The sequence below is a fragment of the Stomoxys calcitrans genome, chromosome 2 (assembly GCF_963082655.1).
Source record: "Stomoxys calcitrans chromosome 2, idStoCalc2.1, whole genome shotgun sequence".
NCBI lineage: Eukaryota > Metazoa > Arthropoda > Insecta > Diptera > Muscidae > Stomoxys > Stomoxys calcitrans.
Window position 1 is genome coordinate 58,239,862 of NC_081553.1, and position 13,206 is coordinate 58,253,067.

Below are 13,206 nucleotides of genomic sequence, written 5' to 3' on the forward strand. Positions count from 1 at the left end.
ACTCCGCAGCCATGTTAAGCACGCATTAGAGCTTCGCGTGGTATGAAACTCCAGGTTTAAGCCAAGTGTCTACCTCTTCAAGATTCTGTGTGCCTGGTGATGTCTTTTCATACATTCTCGTGCCTTTTTTTAATTGTTTACGACTAGATACGCTAAAAATTTGATAGACCAAAATGAGCGTCCGAAGAAGACGGATCTTTAGACTGATCCTTTGTGTATGGGACATGGTATGTTGGGGTTTCAATCATGGGTAATACGTTCTTCTAGTCAGATTGCGCAGACGAGATGTTGCATGTGCTTATCAGTGTTTGCCTTCGGCTTTAAATAGATCTGCTGACAACGCATTGACGCCCGCTACATTGCCGTTTTGCTGCTACTTGCACCTCATTCTGACCAGGCGGCATACATTTTATACCATAAACAGAGATTGGCTCTGTGGTATCTTCATCGTCTAGGTACACTGTATCTGTATCATATACAGGAAGGACCCTTGGGTGTGAAATGTGTATAATAGCTTTTCACCGCGGTCCGAAGTGGAAGATTAATGTACCCAGGTATCGTGTTGTTTTGAGATTGCCTTATGAATGGATTTCCTGGGAACGACAGTACTTTTTAAATTATGTTTAAATGAAGGAGGTGACGGACGGTAAGGAGGTCACGGAGGTAAGGAGGTGATGACGGTTGAAGAGATGAGACGATGAGACGTCGTGTGAATGTGAGGTTGAAAGCTCTTGTTTTTTTGAATATTTCTCATACGGTGTCGCTGGCTGCTAATCCTTGTGAATAGCAAAATGTATACCATGTTGTGTGAATGTTTCTGTGGCATTCCACTTTTGGCTTCGTCTTGAGCTGAGTTATTTTGGATTATGCCACTAGATTTCTGATGGGTCTATATGAGGTGTTGCTGCGGGATGGTACTTGCATCATCCCACTAGGTGACCAGCCCGGAACTGTTTGGAGTTCAACTGGAAGTAGGACTACATGGTTGGTCCAGAATCCTTAATCTTGTACCACGGAAGTCAGAAGCCGATAGAGCTTCGGTTCCAAGTGGAGGTGAGGCCCCAGTTGGAAGCAACGTGGTGGCTGTGGTTTGGACCTAAAATCGCAGGAAGGCCATTTCAATGCTCGGTGTGGTGTTGCATGTAAGGAGTTTTAGATGGTGCTTCTCTCATAACAAAGAGGGAGTCCTCCGAACGCTACAGATTTCGTTATATGGTTGGCCATTACTCGCTATATCATAGGGACAAGGGATACATTTACAATGTAATTTTGTCAGTCGAGTACGTGCAGTGTCAGATCGCACGTTTCTCGCTATGCTTTGATCGATTCAAACCTTTGCTGTAATATGGTAGTGATCCGAATCTATGTTTACTCATTGTATTAAACGCGCAACTAACACGTTGGATGAATACCTTCCATCTATTACAAGATGATCTATTTCGTTTCTAACTTCCAAATCGTGGGAATACTCAGTCCATGATTGGACAATTTCTCATGGAAACCAAATTTTAACCGTAGAACCAAAGCTGGTCTTCCTTCATATCTTGGCTTTAAAGTCTCCTATCAGGATTTACTGTCATGTGAGGGTCAGCATTCATATGTTCTCTCTAAAATATGGTCTGTTTATACATGTCTTCTGTCGGGGCATGTGTCTCTTCCATTCCATGGGAATTCCTGGAAAGCGGATATGACGGTTTTCTACTTTTCTAGAGCCTCCTGCTGTGCGTATACTGCATCATTTCTGTATAGTGTTCGAACGTTCCAGGCTCTTATTCGCAGATTAAGGTCCTTAATTCGTTTGCGGGAGTCATCAAATTAGTAATAACATGTTCCTTCGAGTATTTATCTACGTCTCTGAGACTTGTATCCCAAGAATCCTAACAATCCTTGTTGTTGTTGTAGCAATGTGTTGTACACTGAGGAGGCAAACCTTGCCGATGAAGGACTTCATCGGGTCACTTCGGTACGTACAACCGGCTGCTTTGGGATTGAAACAATCCTTGTAGTATCATTCAGTGTACTTGAGTACTTATTAAGTTGTCTTGTACGTCCTTCTGTGTGCTTGCTCACATACTTATTTAGGTCTCTTGCTGCACTTCTGAATATTTTTTGCTTTTGTACTTATTTAGGTAGTTTGCTGTATAATCCTTTCGTCTCTTGTTTTGGAATTTGTCTGTACCACGACTTATATCAGAAACCCACTGCCAAAAATGTTTTGTTTACAGCGAAAGATACCTTGTTACACGAAATCCGTTATAACTTTATTTTTCTTTTGCATCTCTTCTATTTGGAAGAAAGTGTGTCGCGTGAGCAGAGGAATTATTTTATTATAAGTTGATTTCAGTTATTACTACTATCCCATAGATGGCGCACATGTCCAAAAACTTACTGTAACTGTAACATGAGCTTTGGATTTTCTTTTCAAATATCAGTGAAACACGGAGTTTTTACCTTGTAAAAAATACAATTGATAAAAATCACCTTTATTGTTTTAGCTCATCTTATGTTTATATTAATTTTAATTTCGAATTCATTCCTCCCTATTGTATATTTATTAAATCAATCATATGATGTACATCAATGTTATTGGATCAACAAATATTGTTTGATTAAATAAAGTCCATCCATATAAAGTGAGTGTACGAGAGTATGTTGTTTGAGAAAGTACTAAACAAAGCCAAACGAGAAGTCGCAGATATTCAAGCAATGCATTTCGCTACACTTATGAATCGAATGAAAGGTGAGGTAGGTAGGTAGATGGCACCTACCTGTTGAGAATGTCTATCATATGCCAAGTATTTTTGCAAGACATTCTAGTCATATGGTAGGGGCCAGAGGGCGGAAAGGTTCTTTTTTTTTGTGTTAGCGCAACAATTATCATATGACATACAAAACAAACAAATAAATGGGATTAAATTCAGACAAAGTGAAAATGAAGAAAAATAATAATACAATCGCTTCTGAAAGTCTTCTTGCTATTTGTTTGATAAGATAGCCATTTGCCGGTTTTGGCAAAAAACAAAAAAAAAACAATTGAGGAATAACAAGCTGTATTGTTGTAGCGAGAGTTTAAATAAATAAAATCTGTGACACAATAATTCGTTCATACAAGCCTAAGTGGCAATATGGATCGGAAGGTAATAAGCGAATTATAAGCCACAAATACTAAGTGTGTTTGTGTACTCAAATTTTTTGCAAATTTGTACTAATTGTTAGTGGAAGTTGTTCGCATATTTTATTTTCCGCCAGAAGAGAGCGAGAGTATGCGTAAGAGCGAGTATAATTTTGTTAATTGAAAGCTTGCCAATTTCTACTGGAGGTTTTTTCCCAGCAGAAATTTGTTTCATTCAAAAAAATGACAATAAAAGTAAGGCTATTCTTACTCTCCAATTAATCCTGGTGTAATATGATGGCAGGATTGTTTAGGGCAGAAAATTTCCGTAAATATTTTTATAACTTTTGTCTTCTTGATTTGGCTCGAGGTTATCGAACAATTTACAAAAACTGGTGTTGGTGTTTTATTTTTAATTTTTACCAATATTTCAACCACCGCCGGTGATCTTCATCATTGTTTGAACTATAAATTTAACAAACAAGTAATTTAAAAAAAATTATTAAAACTATAAAAACATTTATACATTTGAAAATAATAACATTTTGAAACAAAACAATACGCGTTTCCTTTACAGCGCACATGTTTGGCTAAAGCTCTCTCATTTTTGTCTATATTTTTGTACCAAATTCCTGTAAATCTGTGTACAATTGTCTGTGTCTTTCTTAAAGTTCATGCGTTTGTTGGTGGGGGTGTCAATAATATTCTAAGGTAAATCGTCTTTTCCGATTAGATTCTTGTGCTAGTATGTCTACGTCTTTAAAATTTATTGTATGCCCTCTAAAGGTTTGTCTTTCATTTTCTGGTCAGATTTGTGAGATGATAATCATGTCTTTATTTTCGTTTTAGTTGTTCCCACATATGTCATTGGACATAAATTTGCCTCATCCCCGTTACATTTAAACTTATAAACTACATTTGATTTGTCCACCCTTTTCGTCCTTGATTTTGTCCTGCTGAATAAACTATTTAATGTGCTGTGGCTTTTTAAGGCAAACTGGTATTTTTCCCTATTGTACATATTTGAACTGGTAAGTCTTTCCGAAAACCCTGGAACATACGTCGTTTTCTTGAAGATTTTTGGTGTTGATTCTCTTTCGTTGTTCTTCGTTCTATTCTTGACGAGTTTTATAAGGTCCTTAATAGTGTCGAATTTTCCTTTCGTTCTCTTGATGATATATTTTGTCACTGATTTTTAGTACTCTGTCGATGAAATTAGTAGCCGTACTTATTTTTATTCTTCTCGGATGATTTGAATGATAATTTATGAATCTCCCAGACGCTTTATCTTTTTGATACCAATTTAATTTTAACTTATTTTGATGTCGGTGGACGACGGTGTCAAGATATGGCAATTTGTTTTCTGTTTGACATTCCATTGTGAACTGAACTTGTGAGTGGAAGGAATTTAGAACTTGTAGAGTATTATCTACTTCCGTTTTTTCCAATACACAAAATATGTCGTCCACGTATTTGGTCAGAAATCTTGGTGTTTTTTTGTGATATTCTCAATTGAAGCGTTTAGTAAGGTTTCCATCACAATATCGACAATTATCTGATGAGAGATGGGCGAACCCATTGGCATGACTTTCTTTTGCTCATACAATTTTTCATTGTATTTAAAATATCTAGAATCCTTTATGCATAATGTTTACAATTCTATAAATAATTCCTTTCGTATCTTTGTGTGCTCCTGGATGTCATTCCATTTTTCGGTTATAGTGTTTATGGCTAAATTAACCGGTATGCTTGGAAGTAGAGACACAACGTCGAAAGATATTAATACCTCACTGTCTCTGATTTCCTTGTCATTGATTTTTGATTTGAACTCTATCCCGTCTTTTATGTTGTATTGTGAATCTTTAGTCAAGTTCATATGATAGTCCATTAGGAGTTCCCTCCTAATGGATTTTGGGTAAGCTATAAATTCTTGGGACAATCGCGGTATAATTCGTCAACAGGTTCTTGTTCGTTATGTTTATTATATTTATATTGAATAATTTGTCTACTATTGGGTTGCCCAAAAAGTAATTGCGGATTTTTCATATAGTCGGTGTTGACAAATTTTTTCACAGCTTATGACTCTGTAATTGCAATCTTTCTTCTGTCAGTTATCAGCTGTTACTTTTAGCTTGCTTAAGAAAAAAAGTGTAAAAAAAGTATATTTGATTAAAGTTCATTCTAAGTTTTATTAAAAATGCATTTACTTTCTTTTAAAAAATCCGCAATTACTTTTTGGGCAACCCAATAGTTTGTTGTGGGATCCCTTTTTAGACGTTTATATGTACGCATTTTTGTATCGTAGTCATTTTTTTCGCAATGCCACGGTTTTGCCTCTATTGTCTGCTAACAAAATTTAAGTAAAAATAATATATTTTCTTGAAGATTTTCACAACTAAAAAACAGAGTACCCTGCTTTATGACAAAGAACTTGTCAAATGAGATCCATGATGGAGGGTCCATACGATTTTGCACAGCCAAAGTTAACATGCTTTTACATGTTTTCTCTCTGTTATTCTCCTTCTGGAATGTAACACATTATTTATTAAATCTTCATATTCAACAGACCCACCCTAATATACCCGGCGTTATCATCAAAATGATATTTTTAAATATTTTTTTTTAGTTTTTGTTGACAAAATGTTTGCGAAGTGTTGTGTTTTTGTAAGGAGACGACCACCAGTACATATGGACAATACGAAATAGAATGAATGTGTGCTTGTTTAATCTCTCGCTGCTTTGTTCAAACACCCCACCGAAGAGAGTTGCCATTGCCGAATCTCATTGAGTGAGTGCATGAATGACATATGTTTTCCAAAGGCTTCAGTTTTTCACCAGCCACAACCGAGTGCAGTTGAATATTTGTTCGGCAGCTAAAAACTGTTAATTAAGTGTTTGTAAACCTATAATTTAACAATTCATAACTAATTGTTTATTGCATTTCTCATAATGCCAATTGTACAAACTGGTGAGTTTTTCAGCGGTGGGGTATGGTGTAGTGGTAGCCAATCTTAATATGTAAAGTTTGCATTTACACTGTAAGCATGAATCTGTTTGTTTGATTCTTTCTCATAGTGCGTTTATTGTCGTCTGTAAAAAAATTCAACTTTATATTATCCGTTCTACATTTCATTGTGGCTTATTATTGTTGTTGGTGTATAAAAATTTGATCAGTCTAACCACTTAAGTTGACGTTGCTTTATTTATGAGCATAACTCGTGATCGTGGAAAGAAAAACAAAAAAATTTATAACGAAGAAAAGAAAAATAATAAGGGAGTAGGCGAAAAAGAGTGAAACATTTTTTCTTAATTATTTCAAATTTTGCTAAAGAAAACTATATGACATCGTAAGTCAAAAGTAATAAATTTTTGACATTTTAAGATAAAATGTTTGTTTTTATACCCTCCACCATAGGATAGTCGTCATTCTGTTGGTAACACCTCGAAATATGCGTCTAAGACCCCATAAAGTATATATATTCTTGATCGTTATGACATTTTAAGTCGATCTAGTCTTGACCGTCCGTCTGTCTGTCCAAAGCACGCTTTGGAAGGAGTAAAGCTAGGAGTTTGAAATTTTGCACAAATACTTTTTATTAGTGTAGGTTGGTTGGGATTGTAAATAGGACAAATCGGTCCATGTTTTGATATAGCTGCCCATTAAACCGATCTTGGGTCATGACTTCTTGAGCGTCTAGAGGGCGCAATTCATATCCGATTTGACTGAAATTTTGCACGTGGTGTTTTGGTATTACTTCCAACAGCTATGCTAAGTACGGTTAAAATCAGTTAACAACCTGGTATAGCTGCCGTATAAACCAATCTTGGATCTTGACTTCTTGAGCAGCTAGAGAGCGCAATTTTCATACGATTTGGCTGAAATTTTGCATGAAGTGTTTTGTTATAACTTCCAACAACTGTACTTAGTTTGGCGCAAATCGGTACATATCCTGATATAGCTGCCATATAAACTGATCTGGGATCTTGACTTCTTGAGTCTCTAGAGGGCGCAGTTATTATCCAATTTGGCTTAAATTTCGTACAACGGCTTCTCCCATGACCTTCGATATACATGTGAAATATGGTCTGAACCGATCTTCCGATTTCGATTCTTGAGCCCCTACAAGGTGCAATTCTTATCCGAATGACCTGAAAATTAGACAATGACTTCTACAATGTTTAGCATTCAGTTTATTTATGGTCCGAATCGGACTACAACTTGATATAGCTCCAATAGCATAACAGAACTCGATTAATGCGATCCTTGGTGGAGGGTATATAAGATTCGGCCCGACCGAACTTAGCACGCTCTTATTTGTTTTTTTTTAAGTTTTCAAACCAATCATTGGAAATAGAAATGTTCTCTTAAAAATGTTGATGTAATTTTTAGGGACTTCATTAAAAATCATAAATGATTTTATGATAAATTGTTGAATTCCACCTACGAGTGCTTGGGTTTAAGGGTAATGATATCGCTTAAAAATTTTGGCGTCAACAGATGAAACAACAGTCTAAACTAACAGAATAGACTACAGAGTCACATTGGTTCGAAGTTGAGATCCAGTAGCCAATTGTCCTTAACACATTAATAAAAATATTTATATATTTTTAATTATTGAAAATTTCACTAAAGAAAACTATATGATATCGTTAGGTCAAAAGTGATACATTTTTAATTTTAAGAATAAATGTTAAAAATTTTGACTTTCACAGATGTCAACAACAGTCTAAGCTAACCGAATAGAGTCACATTGGTTCGGAATTGAGATCCAGTGGTCAATTGTCCTTAACACATTAATGGCGAACATCGGTGTTCACTTTCTAATTTTGGAGCACTTCAAAATTAAAGCGTCCACAGATGAAACAAGAGTCTATATTAAGTGATAAATAGCTAAGGAGTCACATTGCTTCGAAATTGCCAAATTAATCGCAAAGGAAAATAGTGTCCGTTTGTATATGGTGACTTAATTTAAAAGATTGCATCTTAATTTTGAAGTTTTGCTTCGAAATCATTACCATGGTGTTACCTTTGATCTAGGAAAAAATTCTTAAATTTGAAGTAATAATTTTCTGTTTCGGAACAGTTAAAGGTCCTGATTATTCTAATAGTCATTCGTCTTTCGATGAAAACATTCACAAAACCCTGTCTTGAGTAACTCTGAAAAAAAAGTTGGTCCAAAAGTAAAGATTTTTCCATATAGCTAGCCTGCTTTATACTGCCCAACTAAGACAAACTCTAGAAGACTTTCACCTCTAAGGTGCGTATCCATACTACCACAGAGGTCATGATAGGTGTTGGCGTTACAACCACTCCCAGAGAAAAGTTGATATCAAACGTACTCACTTCAGTGCCATACGGTATTGATAGTAAACCAATAACGTATGGCAACAAAGCAATACCGCATGGTACGAATGAAATATAAAATAATTAATACTGTTTGGTACAAGCCTTATTACCAAACTGGTATTGGTTTTAATACTAATCTATTACTGCTTTTAGTACCAAACTATATATTGTACCCCCTAATGAACCAAATAAAAATCATGCAAAATAATTTTAATGTTATTTTATTTCGATTATTTTTTAATGGTTACAATTAAATAATTACAAAAATTAAAGTTACATCTTGACCAAACTCGATTCTATGTACACTGAAAAAAATTTTGTCCTAATTTAAAAGATTCAAGCGAAATATGAGCAAACTTAATTTAAGGATTATCAATTTTCCAACTTTTTAAGGAAACATTCCCTTTGGTGAATGATTTTTTCCTTGATATTAAGGAATTTTTATTTTAAATGGTAGGTTAAGAAATCCTTAACTTTGCTTCTTATTATTAAAGAAAAATATCTGAAATTAAGTTCAAAATATCTTTAAAAGTTAGGAAATAGACGTAAAAGACGTAAAATAGCCTTACAAATATGAGTGTCTTTGATCGTTAGGTTTTTAGATTAAGATGCCAAGCTTAGTAATGCGTTCCCATATAGCTTAGTATGTGCCTTTCCAAACTTATGCAGAAACTGTCTTAGTGAAGAAGTTGGTTGACTTGGGGTAATTTTACTTCTTAATTAAACCTACTGGAGGGGGAGGGGATTGTTGTTTTGTTGTTGTTGTTTTCTTCAGTTTTTCTTTCCACAAGTATGACATTTTGGGATAAATATGACAGTTTCCTCCAAGTTATATAGTTGACCTGAATACAAATATACACCTGAATACAAATATTGACCAGAATACAAATATTGACCTGAATACAAGAATACAAATGTGATGCCATCAATTCTTAATAGCCTCCTTCGTCTGGCATTAAATTAATATCAAATTGTATTCAAAATATTTGCCAATAACGAGAATAAAATAATACCAGCCGGTTTTGGCAAAGTAACACTGATAGAAAAACGACGGTACTTTGCCAATACCGCCTGGTATTACCATTTGGATTTTTTTTAATACCATTTGGTATCAATTCAATACTAGACAAAGGAGGCTATTAAAAATTGACGGGATCACATTTGTATTCTTGTCATCGCGCTGGAAGTGTTGTTGAGCTTTGTACTTAAAATATTGACGCCATTATAAATATTTTTAAATAAGGAAATAAAATGTCTTAATACAATTTGAGTGCGTAAACCCCTTTTCAAATACTCGAAAGCGGTGAATTGGGGTGGAATAATCAATAAAAGTTTGGTACTTAAACCTTTAACGGATTGGTACTAAAAGCAATAACTGATTGTTATTAAAACCAATACCAGTTCGGTAACAAGGCTAGTACCAAACGGTACTAATCTTTTTACGTTTCTTCTATACCACCCGGTATTGTTTTTGTACCATACGTTGTTGCTTTACAATCAATACCGTATGGTACTGAAATGAGCACGTTTGGTATCAAATTTTCTTTGGGTGTACTCCTTTTAATAACGAAAAGGTTTCCTGATCCCATAACAGTTAGCAGCATCCGATCATAGTGCAACCATTCTTAAAAATCTTTATGGCCACTATTCTCGAGGCCTTTAATTCCACCTACGTCGATCCACGGTTCTTGAATCAATGCCCCGTCTATGTTTTGCCTACTTAAAGTGAGGATACGGTTATTTCTGAGTGCTACACTGTAATGGAAACTAATCAATTTACAAAGGTCTTAATGCCATTCTCTGAGTACGATGACGGCCTAGCAATTGAACGAGTGATACCGACATAGAGTTGGCAAATTATCGATAATCGCAACATTCGAAATTTCTAATAATCAATATCGATAATAGCAATACTATTGTTAATTTCTCATCACCCTTATTTCAAACGAAAATAAGAAGTAAAAGTCAGGAGATCAATTTATACAGAAGCAATACCAATGTACAGAACGGAACTCAAACAGAACTCATGAGAGAAATCGGTGTACAAAATTTTATCCCAATCGGAAGAAAATTGCGCCCTCTATAGGCGCAATGTATCTTAAGCGGTACATTCAGTACTGAATCATTTATTTTAGTTAAATTTTTCATAAAATTTAGTTTTGTCGATAGTATCGATAGGAAAAATATCAATCGAAATAAAGACAAAAAAATATCGATAGTGCCATCTATATTTTGCCAGCTCTATACCGACATAAATTCGATATCCATTCTTCTCCAACCCACGAATGGTCTTGCTTTTGTTCGCCACAATGATACTTCTACCAACTTCAGAGGGAGGATCCATTTTTACCATCTTCGTTTTTTGTTCACAAAAAATTGTTGAAACCACTGTAAGCTCTGACCCATAAACAAAAAACATATTTTCTTTGAGTTATAAATCAAATCTATTATCAGTTAAGAGATAAAAATACTCAAATTAAGATATCAGTACACATAAGTGTGGTAATTATGGTGGATCGTGGTGGAGAGCAAATAAGCCTATCAACAAGAAGACTACAACCACTTGTAGTCTTTATTATTTATATTTATGTATAATCTCATGTCAAAGATAATTCTAAAATAAACAAAAAAAAAAAAACTAATCGCAAACACTTTACTTATTTTCTCTTCACAGTTTTGGGTACGATTGATCCCAATCTTCTGGGTCGCACACTCACTCATGAACATATAGCCTTGGATTTTGAAGGCTTCCATTGTGAGCCCCCAGTGGACTTCAAACCCTATTTGGATGGCAAGATATGCATGGAAAATTTGGGTTTTATACGCCAATATCCCTATTCGAATCGCAGCAATACACGCTTCTACGATGAAGAGACCCGTACAGCGGTACTTAAAGATTTGGAATTGTATAAGAAATTCGGAGGTGGCACCATTGTGGAGAACAGTTCACATGGCCTGAGAAGAAATTTGGAATTTATGGTGGAGTCAAGTAAAAAGACTGGAGTTCATATTGTGGCAGGAACAGGTCACTACATCCATGATTTGCAAGAGACCGATCACAAGAATATGACAGTGGAACAAATGACCGATTTGTATTCAAAGGAAATTATCACTGGTGTCGAATTGGAGGGTTTGGGTATGGTGAAGTGTGGATTTATTGGTGAGGTGGGCAGTGTTTATCCCATACATGGTAAGAAGATGGAATGGTAGTAACTTTACATTACTTTATGATTTTTTAATGAAACCTATGAAAACTTCTCCGTTTTTTCTAGAATTTGAGAAGCGTGCCATTAAAGCCACCGGTGAAATTCAAGAAGTCTTGGGTTGTGGTGTTTCCTTTCATCCCGGTCGTGATGCCGAAGCTCCCTTTGAAATCGTTCGCTTGTATTTGGAAGCTGGAGGCAAGGCTTCCAAGTGTGTCATGTCCCATTTGGATCGCACTATTTTCGATATTGATCAACTTTTGGAATTTGCCAAAATGGGCTGCTATATGCAATACGATCTCTTTGGCACAGAATGTTCTTTCTATCAGCTAAATATGACCGTCGATATGCCTTCGGATGCCCAAAGGATAAATAATCTCATGAAACTGATTGGCGAGGGACATGTGGACAAGATTCTCATGTCACATGATGTACATACCAAACATCGTTTAGTGAGTTTTTTGTTTTTAATTTTCTTGAAGAAATTATAGTTGACCAACTTTATTTCCTTTACTTTTCAGACTTCCTATGGTGGTCATGGCTATCATCATGTCCACATGAATATTTTGCCCCGTATGTTTGCCAAGGGCCTTTCGGTGGATCAAGTGGAACAAATGACTGTAGTCAATCCAGCCAAATGGTTGGAGTTCAACATCTAATTGAAGAACTGTTTTGTGTTATGCATAACGTCCAATTTCGTATCAAATGCTTTAATTTCCTAATCCCATATTTATGATGGTTTACTATGATAAGATTATTTACTTGATTTAACTAATAAATGTAATAAAACTATACACAGAGTGTAAAGACCACAGATTGACTGAGCATTTGTTATTGTTGTAAAGCTATTCAGTAAGTTCATAAGAAGTTTCTTGCTTAAAAAAAAAAAAAAAAAACAAGCTTTAAATTGCATAATTGTTTGACTGCTACAGAAAAGGCTACTAAAACTACCCTCTCCCTTGGGAAAGGGTACTAAAACCAACCTTTCCCTTGGGAGAGGGTACCAAAACCAACCTTTTACTTGGGAAAGGGTGCTAAAACTACCCTTTCCCTTGGGAAATGGTACCAAAACTAACCTTTCCCTAGAGAAAGGATACTAAAACTAACCTTTCGCTTGGGAAAGGGTACTAAAACTAACCTTTCTTTTGAGAAAGGGTACCAATACTACCCTTTCCCTTGGGAAAGGTACTAAAACTACCTCTCACTTGGGAAAATGTACTAAAACTAACTTTCATTTGGGAAAGGGTACTAAAACTATATCTCACTTGGGAAAGGGTACTAGAACAAACTTTCATTTGGGAAAGGGTACTAAAGCTACCCTACTTAAACTACCCTCTCCCATGTAAAAGTTTATTTAAACTACACTTTCTCTTGTAAAAGGTTACTAAAACTACCCTTTCGGTAGGGACACCAGGGACTCGGTAGGGACTTAACTCAAAAAATTTTTCTCCTCAAAAATTTAAAATTTTCACAAGGGGTTAGCCTTTGTTATAAAAATGCAAAAAAAAATAAAATGTGAAATTTTAAGTAGTTTTGTTTATTTT

General features: G+C 35.3%; 1 protein-coding gene across 1 annotated transcript; it reads left to right on the plus strand.

The window, feature by feature from the left end:
- The first annotated feature begins 5,942 nt into the window (after nt 1-5,942).
- LOC106080651 (phosphotriesterase-related protein) lies at nt 5,943-12,478 on the plus strand. Its single transcript, XM_013242091.2, has 4 exons — nt 5,943-6,080; nt 11,134-11,649; nt 11,732-12,114; nt 12,184-12,478. Exons 1-4 carry the CDS (start codon nt 6,062-6,064, stop codon nt 12,319-12,321), a joined length of 1,056 nt encoding a protein of 351 aa, XP_013097545.1. The 5' UTR covers nt 5,943-6,061; the 3' UTR covers nt 12,322-12,478.
- The last annotated feature ends 728 nt before the right edge of the window (nt 12,479-13,206 follow it).